The sequence below is a fragment of the Tachypleus tridentatus genome, chromosome 10 (genome assembly GCF_004210375.1).
Source record: "Tachypleus tridentatus isolate NWPU-2018 chromosome 10, ASM421037v1, whole genome shotgun sequence".
Taxonomy (NCBI): Eukaryota; Metazoa; Arthropoda; class Merostomata; order Xiphosura; family Limulidae; genus Tachypleus; species Tachypleus tridentatus.
Window position 1 is genome coordinate 176,813,678 of NC_134834.1, and position 18,682 is coordinate 176,832,359.

Here is an 18,682-nt window from a genome sequence, read left to right on the forward strand (position 1 = left end):
GCACTTACTACGAAGAATACCTAGAACAGAAAAAGGTAAAAACTGATTAGTCCAAAAATAGGAGAAAAATAAATGAAATGGAAATGACAAGTGTAATCTTAACAAAAAAAAATTCTATACATTCATTATTCAAATGACTCTTCTGACTCCCCATGCCTGGTCACGCTAAAATACGCAAAAAATTGCCAAAGTTAATGTTTTAATTTGTACTAAATTATTTACAAAATATAAATGCATTTTAGATCAAAATAAACATTTAATAATATAATTGAGAAAAAAAATTATTATTTAATTAAAACACAAAAATTAAAAATATTTTTATTTTAAAAACTTCATCATAAGATAAATATTAAGTATAAAAACATAAAAAATTGTATATTCATTGTTCAATCATAACGAGACGTAAAAGAAAAACAAACTGATACGGAATTACTTTGGTAATTCCATCATCTCTTAGATCTACTGTTCAATTGTTTGCTGACATGCATTCGCTCAAGCTCCTACGGTAAGAAAATGAGTAAAGTGAAAACAAAAGTTAAATATTAATCTTGATATTCTAACAGTTATTTTTGTGTCTCTGTATCTGATCCATATTTCTTCCTTATTCCTTTCATATTCTATTTTCATTTTTTCTTCAATTTCCCTCCAAGAACGTACGTTTTTCACCGAAGTGGGGCCCCCGTGCCCACAGGACATGGGTGTTATTCAAGTTTATGCATATCAAATATAAAACATTACCCATGGAGACACAACTGACACATGTAGAAGTGTACTATAGGTATTACCTAATAATAGTTTCATTGCGAGCAGTATTTCTCGACCAAATATTAGAAAATTCAGAGAATAACCAGTCAGTTGTTCAGTTGCCTAGAACACCCTATATGACTTTGGATATTCGATCAATCAGTTTCCATACTCAGCAACCAAGTGCTTAGTTAGCAGTCTGCACAACTCATTCAGCCAAATCATCAGAATGGAGATGACATGACAAAGTACACATTTTCGCCATACTTCTGTTTCTTACTTTTTCTAATATTAAAATCGTATTCACCAAACCTTCGAACCTCTTATTATGTGTAAGAGGTTTACCTGTGATCTAAACATTCCAGAAAAAGGAATGCCATATTGATTATACAGTATAATTACCACTAACTACCTACAAAGATCAGAGTTAAAATTAACACAGCTGACTAGTGATGTGCAGCACTTTATAACAACAACAACAAAAATTGATTAAAATAAACTAATCTACCAGTTGCGTACAGGTTGTTAGCGACGTGTTCGGCCGTTATCCCAACAATATTTCATGGGTTTGGCCAGCTTGTGAGACTCAGGCTAGTCTTAAATCATACATTAAACTAACAATGCAAAATAATCCTCATAATGAAAATGACAACAGTTGAAAAAATTGTTATATATACTAAACATTTTAAACAATACTGGTAATGAAAGAAATGATAGAAAATAAGTTATTTACAGTGTAATAAAAAGAAGCTTAAATATAGGTAAATATATATATATATATATATTACTCCACATATTTTTGTAAGTGCATTATAGGGTAAGGAAAGCAGAATCTGAACTAAAGATGAATTATATAACTACACGTGTAGCAAATTTTTAAGAAGCGATACGTAATTGGTTCTGTTTGCTCTCTTTATATAAATATTTAGAGATACACGAGTCAAGCAGTTTATTGTTTTTGAAATCCAAATGAAGCATTAGTATTTATCACCACTTCGTAAGGCAATGCACAGTGTGCGAAAGAACAGCTGTTCCGAATGCTAACTGATACACGTAAAGTGATAATTGCTACCTTGCCACAAATGTTATAGTACATAGTGTGCTGTTTCGCTCTTCACGAAGACACAGGTAAAGGTTTTAAATGTTTCCGAACAGCTTAGGTTGTATATTGCATACTTCGTAATGGTGTTTTCTATAGACACATTTAAGCCTACATTCTGTAGTCGGTTGATGGAACATTGGGTCTTTAGAATACACGATAATTTGCAAACGACAAATGCTACTTGCTGGACAGAGCGTTTAAATGTTGTTTACAGATAATTTTTGTATTATACTAATCAAGAGTGAAATCATCAAACTTATCATGTTATACGGCAACATCACTAGTAGTAGTGATACAGAGGTAACTCCAGAAACTCCAACGTAAAAACAATGTTTCGATACCTGTAATTGGCATAGCACGGATAACACATTGTATAATTTTGAATGTAATTACAAACAAACAAGTATGTCACAATGTAAAGAAACATTTTATTGACTCTTAATTTAGTGTAAATACTTATATTAAAAATTCATATTAAAAAGTCAGTTCATCTTTCTATTTCATTTTGTTTTTCATTTATCATATGTGTTTTATTCTGGTATTGCATTGGTTTTATTTAATACTTTGATGACTAACTTGACACTTTTAAATCCTTTCTAGGTAAAAAACAACAACAAATAAATAAATAATGTTTTATCAAAGAATAACAGCGTATGTCCTGTTATTGGGAATATTTCTTTTCAATCACTTGACTAATGGATCAGGTTCTAAACATAAAGACCATACACATTATCAGCCTTCTGGTGGTGCTGATTACAACATTTTACGAGACGATTACTTAATTCGAGACATTGAGTAAGTATATTTTGTGTCAATTTTGAATGAAACAACAACAATATATGAAACAGTGAAAATTTTTCAATGCCTTAATTTTAAAAATTTTGGTTCGAAAAGGGTGGTAACTGATAAGTCACAAATAATGTAATTTTAATGAAAAAAGTCGAAAGTGAGAGATTTAGTAATACTACCTGTAATACAACAAAAACGATAGTAGATGTCGCAAAATATATCTTAAAGGCCTCGAACAATAACTACTTATATCAGTTCGAATCTCAGAAAGGTCTATTTTTTATAAAGTTGTAATAATTACATTATACAAGCTCACATTTATTTATTAATTAAAACCATACATTTTAATAACCTCACAAAACTATGAATAGGCGTTGTTTCTATATTAAAGTATAAATATTGCTTGTTCTATGGTTAAATTTTAATTAAGGTAATTTTCTCTTTATTTAAAATGAGTCATCAACTTTCAACACCAAATCATTTTATCATTTTAATAAATCATTATAGGCACCATTTTAAAACAAGACTGTTTATCTACTTTAGGCATCTACGAGAGGACATTCAAAGCCTTTATACATTCGAGTTATCAGAAAACATTGAGAATAAAGAAGTGGAATTTTATTACTTTCAGTAAGTGACTGCAAAATTTAATCCACTAATTTATTCTAATTTTTATTAAGGTCTGCATGAATCATTTAACTGAAATCACAATTTATGTGTTAAAATGGACAAAGTAATGCATGCAGATAGATTATTTAATGCCTAAGTGCAAATATCATTCGCTTACGGATATTTTAAATGTGTTCAAAACGGCCTACTTTCTAGTTTAATTACCGCAAAGAAGTAAATAATTATAAGCTCATTTAAGAGTTCTAATGAAGACAGTGGTTCATTATGATGACTTATCACACAATATAAAAATCAACAAATGATATTTACCAAATATCTTGAAAAAAAACACATAAATGTTTCATAATAATTAAAAGTATTAATCTTAAAGGTCATTAAATCGAACAGGAATATTATTTTCCTGAATAACTGTCAATACGAATGGTAAACTTTTTTGACAAACAAACTATAAGTATCCTAACTTTAATTTCTTTTAAACATAAACTATAACAAGATTGTAAACCATATTTACGTACCAGATGAGGCCTGGCATGGCCGAGCGAGTTAAGGCTCGTAATCTGAGGGTCGCGGGTTCGCATCCGAGTCGTGCTAAACATGCTCGCCCTCCCAGCCGTGGGGGCGTTATAATGTGACGGTCAAACCCACTTTTCGTTGGTAAAAGAGTAGCCCAAGAGTTGGCGGTGGGTGGTGATGACTAGCTGCCTTTAATTTAGTCTTACACTACTAAATTAGGGACGGCTAGCACAGATAGCCCTCGAGTAGCTTTGTGCGAATTTCAAAACAAACAAACGTACTAGATATTCAGTTAAGCCAGGCGAAGAATAGTGGTTAGTCCGAGGTTCGAACCTGTGATATCCCTCTGAACATACGCTTCGTTCTTTTTAGTTGTGAGTATAAGAGTAGCAGTCAGTTCAATTATCCAGTTAAGAGTAGTCTATATGAACAGCGAGTGTTGCTGATTGGATTTTACTCCATCTGATCTATATTTCTAAATTAGGTGTGACTATGACCAAACCTTAAGTTTTTTTATCTGGACTTTCGTGAAGTCCAACGAACAAGTAAGATGATTGTTATGAACCGTCATCAGTCCATAGACCAGTGACTACGAAACACTGGTTTGAAATATTTAGAAAAAAAAAAAAGAGTATCAGTCAGGGTTATAAACTGATATTATGTAAAAATTATAAAAAAGTTAATTAATTTATTTTTTACAGTAGTTATAGAATTGTATCTGACGGCGTTGTAAACTTTTGTTTTACTTTGTTTGGATAATGACCCGGTATGGCCAGACTTGTAATTTCAGGCTCGCGGGTTCGAATCCCAGTCGCACCAAACATGCTCGTCCTTTCAGCCGTGGGGGCGTTATAATGTGAGGGTCAACCCCACTATTCAGTGGTAAAAGAGTAGCCCAAGAGTTGGCGGTGGGTGGTGATGACTAGATGCTTTCCCTCTAGTCTTACACTGCTAAATTAGGGACAGTTAACACAGATAGCCCTCGTATAGCTTTGCTCAAAATTCCAAACAAACCAATCCGAGATGCAATTACACAAAGCCATATCTAACTTTTAATAAGTACATTATAACTTATGTTTTGTACCATAGTTAGAAAACAAAATCTGAGAGTGTTATTAATTATTTACTGAAGCTAGAAAGTTGTATTAGGCAGTAAACAAGCACGTATAGCATTTAAAACTTGTACCTGCTACCAAAGTTTTGTTATGGTTCGAGTTTTATTCGTGTTTTATTGAAATATATAACGTCGTTGAATATCTGCATTAGCGTGCGATATAAATTTCGTAGTATAGCATTTTAAATCTATCCAAACATCAGTACCGTTTACAAAAATATAAAAGCTGTATTAAACGTATTTTTAATTACAATGATTTAATGAACTTTATTACCACATAGATTACACGACTTCGATAAGAACGGGATGTTGGACGGCCTGGAAATTTTGGCCGCTCTTAATCACGTGAATGACGATCCAATAGAAAATACGAAAACTTCTGAAGAATATGACGTCGAATCAGCCAATCCAGGTGTCAAAGTGGCCAACTTAAACTGGCAAAGGTTGTGGAACTCAAAGTTCGAAAAAGATTCTCGTACGTTCCACTTATTCTAGTACAGTGAAGAACGACAGGGTGTTCGGAAAGTCACTGTGCACTTATATATTTATTAACAGACATGTTTCGGTATATAATACATACAGGAGGTAAATATGAATGACAATTATAAACAATGTTGAAAGTGACCCTAGTTGACATCAATGCAGGCTTGGATCCTTCTTATTTTGTTTCTAAACACCGCTATCAGTTGCTGGCTTGAAATAGACTGAATAGACACATGATTAGAAAACTGCACAGTGACTTTCCGAACACCCTGTACATGTAAACATGTGGTTCTTTATTTTCTGTGTAAAACAAACGACATTTATCATTTTAATAAGTTTTTTTACAAAACTGTTTTATTAAAGAATCATGTAAAAGTTAATTTAAATATTATAGTACTTTTGTTTAAGTTTCAGTAAATACAAAAATCCATTTATATAAAATTTCATACAGATATCAATAAAAATATTTTAAAGTTTTCATATAGTTAAGAACATTTCAAACTTAAAGTGGCCCGGCATGGCCAAGCGCGTAAGGCGCGCGACTCGTAATCCGAGGGTCGCGCTAAACATGCTCGCCCTCCCAGCCGTGGGGGCGTATAATGTTACGGTCAATGCCACTATTCGTTGGTAAAAGAGTAGCCCAAGAGTTGGCGGTGAGTGGTGATGACTAGCGGCCTTCCCTCTAGTCTTACACTGCTAAATTAGGGACGGCTAGCACAGATAGCCCTCGAGTAGCTTTGTGCGAAATTCCAAAAAACAAAAAAACAAAGCTTTGTGCGAAATTCCAGCAAAACAAACAAAACAAATAAACTTAAAGCGTATTGTTACGCTTGATATTATCCAACATTCTAAAAATAAATATTGTGTTTAAATAATTATACCCTTTTCACAGTACCATGATTCTTTTTGTTGCTAAACACGAAGCTGCATAATAAGCCGTGTTTTGCTGGCTGCCGGTATCGAAACCCGTTTTTAACGTTACAAGCCCCCATATTTACTGCGATTCACAGTGGAACTTCAACAACTTAGAACAGTTTTATGGAATATGCAAAATTCCCAGATATGATGTAAATAAGCAATTGCTGTTGCTTCTTCCCGGTCGCACCAAACATACTCGCATTTTCAGCCGTGGGGGCCTTATAATGTAAAGGTGAATCCCACTATTCATTGGTAAAAGAGTAGCCCAAGAGTTGGCGGTGGGTGATGATGACTAGCTGCCTTCCCTCTAGTCTTACACTGCCAAATTAAGGACGGCTAGCACAGATAGCCCTCGTGTAGCTTTGTGCGAAATTCATAAACCAAACCAATCAAATAGGTTGTAATTACCTATATAATCATATCTGCATTATTATAACACGAAATCATTTTCTGTTCTACAACGTGTCTCTACAAAACATATCGAACATAAATTACATCCGTAATCTAAAACTTTAAACAAAATTATAAACTAACAAATGGGCTCATAATAATAAGCAATTTTGTTTCAGAATATTTCTTAAAAGCACTAAGAGTGTCAATTTATTTGCTGTTAAGCGCAAACCTACACAATGAGTCACCTGTACTGTGCCCATCATGAGTATTGAAACCCAGTTTGTAGCGTTGTGAGCCATCAGACTCACTCCTGAGCCATTGGGAGGCATAAGTAGTGTTATTGGACGTACAGTGAAAAGTAAGTAGGCTGCAAAATAAATCCATGTCTTACGTACTATTTTACCGCCAAATTTATTTATGCAAGTCATCAGTAATTAGATACATACGCTTATTTGTTTTAGTGCAAAGCCGCATTGAGCCATTTGATATATCCACTGCTGAGAATCGAACTGTGAATTTTATTGTTGTAAGTCCGTAAAAGTCCGGGGAAGAGGAGCGCCTATATATATGTAACTGTGGTGATTAAAGTGGTTTCTGAGAGACGGCAGAATGATGATTTTGAATAGTTTTCTTCCAGTTCTAAAAGACATAAAATATAGATTACCGTCAAACTGGAACATTGGCGCAGATATTCTGATTGCTTTGCGCCATAAAACACCAAAACTACCAACTAACTGGAATAAAATATAGTACGTCTGGGCAATATGTTCAGGTTTGTTTCTGAAACATAAGATCTTAAGTTCATCTTCGAAGAAGTAAATATTGCCAATTCTGTTCTTTACCCCTCGGTGTGGATTCCTGTACGTGGTGAGGGGACCCCCCAGGGAAGGTTCTGTTCTGTCTAGTTACCTTCTCTGGGATCTAAACATCCACCCACGTGTTTGCCGTGCGTGGCGACCAGTGAACGGGAGGAGAGGATCCTGTTGGTTGAGGGGTCCAACCCTAACACACCACTTTGGCCTCGAATTCCTGTAGACGGACGGCCTTTGGGTGGCCCCCCTTGGATCAATCGGCTGGTCCACTTGGGCTAGAGTCAACCAAGTACCAGTGTTGGAAGTTCTCAACGGGTGTTGTGGACATTGTGCCTGATGCTGGTGTTTGGGTATGGTGCTCACGAAACCCTTGCGTTGCTGCATTGTCCTTGCATGACTTTGTAGTGCGTCCCCTTGTAGGGCTCCATGGTGGGTGGGGTCAGTGGGTACCGAAATTTTTCCTTTTTCCTATGGATCCTCCAAAAAAAATTAAATAAAATTGTGAAAAAACAGTCTTGAAGACTCTGAACAGCAATCTTCAACATCAGTAACACACGTACCTCATTTTCTTATATTACATTCTCTTTCGGAAAAACCTTTAGGGCAAATGTCCCCTTTTTTTATTCAGAAGGGACTAGAGGGACTTGCTGGCTCTCCAAAGTCAGTAAAGAAACTTCGATCTGGTGACATATTGGTTGAAACATCCACATCCCAACACAGTGAACTCCTCTTGAATTCAAAGGCAATTGGGGTTATACCTATTGAGGTTACACCTCATGCTACTTTGAATTCTTCACGAGGAGTTATTGTTGAAAGGGATTTGAAGAACGTTCCCGAGTCAGAGATTCTCGCTGGTCCCTCCACTCAAGGAGTTTCTGCAGTGAGGCGCATCTCCACTCGCAAAGATGGAGTTACACTGCCAACAAATACCCTCGTTTTAACATATACTTCACCACGTGCACCTGCCACCATCGAGGCAGGCTATCTCATTTGCAGGGTTCGGCCATACATTCCAAACCCTCTTCGATGTTTCCAATGTCAGAGATTCGGCCACTCAAAGACATCTTGTCGTGGTTCCCTGACATGTGCTCGTTGTGGAGGCAAGGACCACGATGCCTATGACTGTGACATGAACCCACATTGCATCAACTGCAATGGTTCTCTCCCCTCTTACTTTCATTCTTGCCCAAAATGTTTGGAGGAAAAAGAGGTGCAGCGTTTGAAAACGACACATAACATTAGTTATCCTGAGGCTTGGAAATTGCTGTCCACAACTCCATCTCGGACATATGCTGCTGCACTTCATTCCACAACTACAGTGGGAGTGCAGACAGATTTCTCTGTGCCTCCAAGAGAATCGTTTTCAAAACAAATGAAAAGCCTTTTGACCTCCGTGGTTAAAAAGGTTGATGAATCGACTTCCACACCCATCTCTGTTCCTCCCATACCTTCCAACAAACCTCAAGATCAACGTCCTTCAGTTTCAAATAAAGGCATTTCTTCTGATACATCTTTTTCTCCCACCACAAGAGACAAAACAATTATTCGTTCGCGTCCTCAGTCACTGGATTCCTCTTTCAATAACAAAAACCTGCTCACTCGACCCAGGACAGGATCCATGGAGGTTGATAGACCTCCTCCGACTAAAGACAGTAAAGAAAAAAGACGTGGTCGTAAACCGAAGGGTTCTCCAGCCACTTCACCTACCCGTTCTTAAAAATGGCCACCTTGATACAATGGAACTGTCGAGGTTTACGTTCTAATCTGGATGATATCAAAACGCTGATTGCTTCCTACCATCCTGTTTGTCTTTCTTTACAAGAAACATTTCTCAAATCTGCTGATACAGTCTCCATTCGGCAGTTTTCTCTGTACAGAAATGACAGGTTGTGTGATGGTCGAGTACATGGAGGGGTGGCACTGTTGGTTGATCAGCATGTGCCCACCCTGTCTTTGTCACTCAACACACCCTTGGAGGCTGTAGCCATCCGTGTTTCCTTGGGTCATACCATCACTGTTTGTTCTCTGTACCTGTATCCTGGAGAGACATATGATCAATCAGACCTTGATGCTCTCGTTGAACAGTTGCCGTCTCCATTTCTAATCCTGGGGGGATTTTAATGGACACCATCCCTTCTGGGGAAGTGCTGTTATTGATGGGAGGGGTCGATTTGTAGAGCGGATGCTCTCTGATCACAATCTTTCTCTTTTCAATACTGGTTCTTCCACTTACTTTCATGCACCTAGTCAGTCCTTTACCGCTATTGATCTCTCGGTTTGCTCCCCTTCATTATTCTCCCATTTTTCATGGAGGGTTGACAGTAATCCACTAGGCAGTGATCATTTTCCGATCCTTTTGAGAGAGACTGGCCGTGGTCGATGCCACCCTACCTGCGTGCCCCGGTGGAAGCTAAATCAGGCAGACTGGTCCACTTTCACTGCTCTCGCAGAACTTGATCCTGCCATCGTAAATCAGCCATCAATAGACGACTGTGTAGCACCGTTAACTGACTGTATTATGCAAGCAGCTGCTCAGTGTATTCCTAAAACCTCGACACGTTTTCCACGATATCCTTGTCCGTGGTGGAATCCTGCTTGCCACTTAGCACGGAAGGCTCAAAAACGGGTCTGGGATACTTTTCGTAGATATCCCACACTTTCAAATCGTGTTGCTTTCCAACGGGCCCGTGCACATGCTAGGTGGGTAAGACGTCAAAGCCAGAAGGAATCTTGGATTAAGTTCACAACTAGCATATCTTCTACCACCAGTTCCAAGATCATATGGGACAGGATTCGAAAGGTTAATGGGCACTACAATTCTGTCCCCCCTCTCGATCTTACTCTCTGATGGTCAGGAGGTGACTGATGTCCGGAGCATCGCTGACACTCTAGGTGAAAGCTTTTGCCGGGTATCTAGCGCTTCTGCTTGTTCCTCCACCTTCCTGGTCATCAAGACTCGGGCAGAGCAATCACCTCTTTCCTTTCGAACTGACTGTTTCTTTGACTATAATTGTCCCTTTATCCTGGTGGAACTGAAAATGGCCCTTCATCGGTCTGCCAGTACGTCTGTTGGACCTGATGATATTCATTATGACATGCTGCACCATCTATCTCCTGTTTCTCTTGATGTCCTTCTGATTGTCTTCAACCGGATCTGGCAGGAGAATGTTTTTCCTGATGCCTGGCGCCAGGCTATTATTTTACCTTTCTCTAAGCCAGGGAAAGATCACAAGATTCCTTCAAACTACCGCCCAATTGCTTTGACGAACTGTCTCTGTAAGACCTTAGAAAGGATGGTTAATGCTCGTCTTGTTTGGTTCCTTGAATCAAACAACTTCCTCTCGCCCACCCAGTGTGGGTTCCGTCGACAGCACTCCACCACAGACCACCTAATTTGTTTTGAAACATCTATCAGAGAAGCCTTTCTCAACCGCCAACATCTTGTATCAATATTCTTTGACATAGAGAAGGCTTATGACACAACATGGAGGTATGGCGTTTTGCGAGACCTCCATACATATGGGTTACGTGGCCATCTTCCCATGTTTATTAAAAAGATTTTAATGGACAGGAGATTCCAAGTTCGTGTGGGTTCGACACTTTCCCGTTCTTTTGTACAGGAACTTGGAGTCCCTCAAGGCTGTGTATTGAGTGTTACACTCTTCAGTATAAAGATAAATGCCATCACTAAACAACTCCCTCTCACTGTTGCGAATGGGCTGTATGTCGACGACTTTCACATCTCATGTCAGTCGTCAAACATGAGATATATTGAGCGGCAACTACAAACTGCTCTCAATCGTGTACGGAAGTGGACTCTGGCGAACGGCTTTAATTTCTCTCTCTCTAAAACCGTATGCATGCACTTTTGCCGTCGACGGGGTATTCACCCTGATCCTGAACTTCATATCAGTGAAGTTTTGCTGCCAGTGGTCCTGGAGACCAAGTTCTTGGGGTTTATCTTTGATCGTAAACTGACCTTTATACCACACTTAAAGCAGCTTCGGGTCAAATGCCCAAGAGCACTGAACATCCTCCGTGTTCTCTCTTCTACCAGTTGGGGGGCAGATCGCTGTTCAATGTTAAAGGTATATCGTGCTCTTATTCGATCGAAACTCGACTATGGATCAATGGTCTATGGCTCTGCCAGACCCTCGGCCTTAAAGATGCTGGACCCCATTCATCACCAAGGACTCCGACTCTGCACTGGGTCTATCCGTACCTCTCCAGTTCAAAGCATATACATTGAATCTCATGAACCTTCTCTACACCTTCGCCGTTTGCAACTATCTTTACAATATACTTCGAAACTTCGTTCCTTACCAAAACATCCCACCTGGAAATGTGTTTTCCTTCCTCGGTGGGCAGTACTTTTTCAGAACAGACGATCTGTCATTGCTCCGTTTGGCCTTCGCATCCGGGCGCAATTGGATGTATTGGATCTGTCCTTGGATAACATTGCAGATTCCACAGGTCGGCCCATCCCACCATGGCTTATTACAGCCCCCAAATGTGACTTTTCTTTCAGTCACCTAAAAAAGGCAGATACTCCAGATTGGAAGTACCGTCTTTTATTCAATGAACATCTTTCAAACACTCGTTCAGTTCCCATTTATACAGATGGTTCCAAATCAGGTAATTCAGTTGGCTCTGCTATGGTTTGCTGTGGTTCAGTAGTTGCGTGCAGAATCCCCTCTACAGCTTCTGTGTTCACTACTGAACTGTATGTCATATCTCTTGCCCTGGATCATATTGCAGCTGAGCAGTACTTCAACTGCACTATTTATACTGATTCGCTTAGTTCTATACTTGCCTTGGAATCACTACACGTTGGCTCACACCCTGTTCTCGCTGATATTCAAAACCAACTGGCCCATTTCTCATTAACAGCTACTTCAATCCAGTTTTTCTGGATAACAGGCCATGTTGGTATTCGCGGGAACGAGCTTGCAGATATGGCAGCTAAATTTGTCTGCTCCAGCACCATCATCCCTGTGCCTATTCCGTACATGGACTATGGTCTTGTCTTCAAGGCTCGGCTCCGTGCCAGCTGGCAGTCCACTTGGAGTGAGCAACGCGACAACAAACTTTTTTTCAAATCAAACCCTATATTGGACTTTGGCCATCTAGCTTCCGTAAAGTTCGGAAGGAGGAAGTTGTTCTCACTAGGCTACGCATTGGTCACAGTTTTTTAACTCATTGTTTTCTTTTATCTGGAACTGATGCACCAATGTGTAGTTTATGTAACACTCAAATCACTATCAGGCACGTTTTACTTTCTTGCCATCGTTACAATTCTCAACGACGGCAATATTTTAAACATATTTTTTCCCAGGGTCACTCTGTAACATTGGACAGTGTTATTGGTGATGGTGACTCTGTCCACCTTGATAACGTTTTTCATTTTTTAATGGCCATTAATCTTTTTAATCTCATTTAAGTATTTATTCATTACACCTTTTTAATTGTGGTTCCTTTTTTACAGTTTTAATCTCTCTCATTCAATTTGACATTGGACAATGGCCAGAACATTAAATAACTCGACACCAGGACTGGAAAGGCCAACTGCAGGTGACTAACGCTACTGTTTGAACTATCCGTTTGAACTACTCGTTAGTCGTCCTGGCGAGTTGTTATTATATTTTTGCTGCATATCATTTCACACTTTTATTACGTTACCTTTTAGTACTGGACATTATGGCTCATAACCCGGAACCAGGACTGGAAAGACCAACTTCAGGTGACTGACGGTGGTTTTTATACTTACCTGTTAGTTTTCCTGGCGGGTTATGATCATTACCATTTTGCTAGAGTAAATATTTTACAACTTTGAAGACTGGATGTCACCATTGGTTTTTACACCATTTTCTGTTTTAATTGCTGTTTTGTTTTTACCTTCATTTACTTTTACAAATTTTACTCCATTTACTTGACTTTTATCTTTTTACTGGATATTTGGCTACTCATTATTACGATTTTGCGGAGTGTCTTTTAAAACTTCTATTCTTTTACATTTTGATACTGGTTGCTATGATGCATAACCCGGAACCAGAACTGGAAAGACCAACTTCAGGTGACTGACAGTGGTTCTTGAACTTACCTGTTAGTCTTCCTGGCAGGTTATGATCATTACCTTTTTGCTAGAGTAAATACCTTACAACTTCTTATACTCTGCCTTCTATCTTAACATTGTAGACTAGGTGTCAACATTGGTTTTATACTTTTTTGTTTTACCTTCATTTCCATTTATGTCTATTACTACATTTATTTATTTATTTATTTTTTTACATTTTTACCGAATGTCTGGCGCAGATAGCCTCGCTGCTTTGTGCCATAAAACACTAAATCAATCAATCAACTGTTCTTTACCAGCAAAACGTAATATTATTTTAACACGTTTCTCGTTTAAATATCTCAAAATCTCTCAAGCTTTCTTTTCAGTTCTAGTCGAGTTTTGTCAGCAGCTGTAACTGCTAGATGAATTTGTACGTTGAAAATGTGAATGAAATAAATACTTGATTTATTCCGAAGTATAGGTCCTGCACTTAGAAAACGATATTAATAGAGGTACATGGCATGCACTATTAGTCTTATCTGTAGCAATTAAACTATCCGATTCGTACAAACGTTATCGTTTTTTTTTTTAATTTGTTTATCCTATACAGTTCACCTGATTTTTACATGCGTAAGAATGTTGAAATGCATGTTTCACTCTTACAACAAACGAACTCTGAAGTAACTCAACGTAAGGCGTGCGACTCGTAATCCGAGGGTCGCGGGTTCGCGCCCGCGTCGCGCTAAACATGCTCGACCTCCCAGCCGTGGGGGTGTATAATGTGACGGTCAATCCCACTATTCGTTGGTAAAAGAGTAGCCCAAGAGTTGGCGGTGGGTGGTGATGACGAGCTGCCTTCCCTCTAGTCTTACACTGCAAAATTAGGGACGGCTAGCACAGATAGCCCTCGAGTAGCTTTGTGCGAAATTCAAAAACAACAACAACTCAACGTAAATGCTATATTTCTCGGAATTTGCCCTTGTCTGTTCTGCAACTTTTCCAGCCTTAAACTGTAACTCATTTTTTACTCTGAACTCGCCCTAGCCTGACATAATGTTTCTCACTCTTTCATGTAAATCCCACAGGAATTACTTCCGGCTGCCACCTGGTGGAAGAGTTCCTTTATTGAATTGTCTTCTGACATCTTGTTTAGTTTCTATGGAATTGATGTGTCACGATTGAAAAGGATAGTGGTTCGATAATGGAATATACGTTCGTTACGGTACGCCCCCTGGCGGTACATCAATAAGTTTTCGAACTTACACTCACGGGTTAGATTCCCCTCGGTAGACACAGCAGGTAGCTTAATACGGCTTTTCCATGAGAAAACATCAATACCCACTTGTTACATTAAAAGGCCTTAGTAAATAATTTGGCTTGTAAACACTGTTAGTTCTCTGCGATGTTACTGTTATGTAACAGTGCTTTGATGGTGATGTCTTTTACCAGTCTCAAACAGTTGTTTTGTATCTCTGTAATCTTATCTAACTGTTCATCACCAGTAGTGCATAATCCAGGATGACACGACTATAACTGTCGTAGAGCATCAGCAGCTAATGTTTTATGTTGCAACTTTCACGGTCTTGATACTGTTGGTGACTGTGGTTATCATAGTGTTAATATGGTTGGCTTTAGGTATTTCAATGTTTCTTCCAAAAGGATGGCAGCACTCGTAAAGGATGCTAATGGGTTGTCCTCTTCAACATCTTTGTAACTGTGTATGAATAACATGGCTGTGGTTTTAGCAGAATTAATTACCATATCTTTGTTATTGTACCATGTTAAAGGATCATTACATCTTGCTTTCTATTTCAGATTTGCTAAAGTCTCTGATGTACCAGAATGTCGCCAGCAAACATTATAAAACAGTATTTGGTGGGACTGTAAAGGATGGCTATGTGTTAAAGGGAAGATACATGCAAGATAATAAGATTTGTAACTTATATCATCCTATTTTAATACAAGCTTAAAATGGAACTCCAAAACTTTGTTTTCTGCATACATCACGCTACTATTTTGTTATACAGAATAATTGATATAGACACGCCAATGAACAAGATAACTTACTTCAGCATTTGCTTATTTATTAGTAAGTATACATGTGTCCTGACCTACAAATTACTTCCGCTACCGAAGTTGACAAAGACTTATGTTCTCACCGTTGTGTCTGTCAACAAGATTTCTCAAAAAAATACTGAATAGATTTGGAGGAAAATTGGTATACTTTTGGATTATGACCCAACACAGAAGTGGTTTTAGAGGGTTAAACTCAAGGTCACGAGACCCCCCTTAAATCCCCATCTTTTACAATGGGAACTGATTTTTCATACTATTTTTGCATAATAACTCAGTCAAAAATGATCGAATTTTAATGAAACTTGAAGGGAATGTGTAAGAATGTTGTCCATCATTATATTTCTAAAAATAGTTCGTGTCCGTTGATAAGGACGGACATGTTTTCGTATTTTTGGAGGACTGAATATGATCAACGCCACGTGGCGAAGGTACACGCTCTCAAGACTGCCCCTCTTGTTCTGAATTAATTCAGTGTAAGACCAGTAATAACATTTTCAACAGTCTCTCACATTTTAGTAACTCACGCAGGTTTCAGTAATTAATGCGTAGGTTTTAAAATATAAAGATTAATATTACAAAGTCTTAAAACGACTTCCACTAAGTTTCTGAGGATTCGATCCATTAGTCTAAAAACTATGCTCACTTAGGGTGCACTATAAGTGTGACAGTCAAATTCCACTTTTCAGACAAATAAGACAAATCCCAGAGATGGCAGTGGGTGCACTAGTCCATTGTCTCAAAATTAGGACAGTTATGTACAGATAGCCTTTCGTGAACTTTGCACAAATTTTTGAAGAAAAAACAACAATAAAAACAAACCACTGAATGAAAGCGATAGTAAAAAATGCAAAATCTCCAATTAAATTAATAATTCACGAGCCTCAATATATTTGTGAACATGCACGTTATTAGCAATGAGCCAATGGTATTGGCCAAGTTTGATTAGTTAATATACGAAACATGAACAAACAAACATATCGGCATTGGCGCCACCTGAAAGAAGCAAGATTTTGTTTGGCTTGTTTTGTTTTGAATTTCGCGCAAAGCAACACAAGGGCTATCTGCGCTAGCCAATCCTAATTTAGCAGTGTAAGACTAGAGGAAAGAGCTAGTCATCACTACCCACCGCCACTCTTAGGCTATTCTTTTACCAATGAACAGTAGGATTGACCGTCACATTATAACGCCCCCACGGCTAAAATGGCATGTTTGGTGTGACGGGACTCTAACCCGCGATTCTCACATTATGAGTCGAGTGCCTTAACCACCTGGCTATGCGGGGCTAGCAAGAAGGGGTATTTGTTCTGATAATTTCGAAAACAATTGCACATATTGTAATTAACATAACACCTTATTTAAACTAAATACTTTTAGTAACTGTTATTAAAACAATAATTTTGTGTTTGGAATGAAGCCCACATAACATTATTCTAGTCTGTTGATTTATACTGTAAAAGCTGATCTCCTACAACATACGTTTGCAGTTTTCACTGATACAGAAACTTATTTGAAACTGTAATACAAATTTATTTATTTATTTTTAACAGAATATATTGACAAAATTCTCAAAGAGGATGACATCGATAAAGATGGTTTTCTGACGTACCTGGAATTCGCTATTGGTCGGCGTCGTGAGCAACGTGAAGCTGCTAAATTAGAACAGTAACAAATACATCTTAGTGTTAACTCACTTGTCAAATATTTGAATATTGGAAACTGGTGTAACTAACTTAAACAGAATAATAAAAAAATCACAAAATTCTGAAATACTTCAGGATTATTATTTTAAAGTTTTGAGTAATTTCGTCAAAATAATAATGACGTCGATCTACACCTTGGTAATTGTTCTTCGTGTTCACTCCGATTTTATTCAGTTACTTTTACATAGAAAGAAACAAAAACACAAAAGAATGCAGGTATTTATCACTGCAAAGATTTTACTCATTTCAACGAGAACGTACGCATAGAACAAACAATCGAAATATGTTTTTGGGCAATAGAAGGACTGAACTCGATTACATTTGATTTAATAAAAAGCAAAGGTGAAATATTTTCCCATATAATTGCTTGTCTATTTAATCTTTAAATTGTAGTAATTAAGTATAATATGTATATAAATATATATTTTCGATGTTATACCTTCTATAATAAACTGTAATCGGTGCATGCTGTAAATCTATTAAGTCTCTAATTATTTCTAAGAATCTCTAAGAATTTGTAATATATTATTACACATGTATATAAACGTACTGACTTTGCTATAAAACTTAATATAATAGTTATTCCGTTTATTTCCACATTGTTGAGGGTAGGAGGCCAGTTTGACATCATGAATATAGGTTCCTGTTCTATGTCCTGTTGGTGCATTGCGACAATGACAATCTAGTACATTTATCGATGTTGTCCGCCCATCTTTTGGACTGTCGTACATATGAGCGACATCCGTTAATCTTCCCTTGTATGATTATTGTTGGTCCTGGTAATGTGGCCAAAATATCTTGGTTTTTATTATATATGTAAAAACGGCTCGTTTGGGTTGAGAAAATATTTTACGAACAACGTTTCGACCTTCCATACTAACACCGCCCTCTACATTCCGACACTCAGTTACACAACCCCTTCAAACATGTGGTCAGCTTCCGGTCAGTTACCTCTTGCTTTGGGAACCTGACGATGACCGAAGAAGGTCGAAATGTTTTTCTCTCCTCTACGTAAAATATTTTCTCAACCCAAACGAGCCGTTTTTACATATATATTTCTCTACAAGTGGGTTTTCTCGACATCACTGACTTGGTTTTTATTGTCTAATGTCGTCAACAACTGTTGTTTGTGTCCCCACTTCCTCCAGCACTGATTCATTCATCTGACAGTTTGTCAAGCTAACTTCCAGTAGCCCCCGATAGCCATGCATATCATTGAAATGCACGCTTTTAAGCATCCAACTCTGTCAATCACAAATTGTTACCAGCCAGTCCATAGTTTTTAGCAATTTCATCTTGATGTTCTTGCCAGGGACCTGATTGCAGGCTCTTACCCTGAAGAAATATTTATTT

At 37.9% G+C, this 18,682-nt stretch overlaps 1 protein-coding gene across 1 annotated transcript; it reads left to right on the forward strand.

Moving 5' to 3' along the window:
• The first annotated feature begins 1,768 nt into the window (after positions 1 to 1,768).
• LOC143231000 (multiple coagulation factor deficiency protein 2 homolog) lies at positions 1,769 to 17,398 on the forward strand. The gene is made up of 5 exons (XM_076465422.1): positions 1,769 to 1,872; positions 2,447 to 2,641; positions 3,179 to 3,265; positions 5,174 to 5,367; positions 17,177 to 17,398. Exons 2-5 carry the CDS (start codon positions 2,475 to 2,477, stop codon positions 17,293 to 17,295), a joined length of 567 nt encoding a protein of 188 aa, XP_076321537.1. The 5' UTR covers positions 1,769 to 1,872; positions 2,447 to 2,474; the 3' UTR covers positions 17,296 to 17,398.
• Positions 17,399 to 18,682: the final 1,284 nt, after the last annotated feature.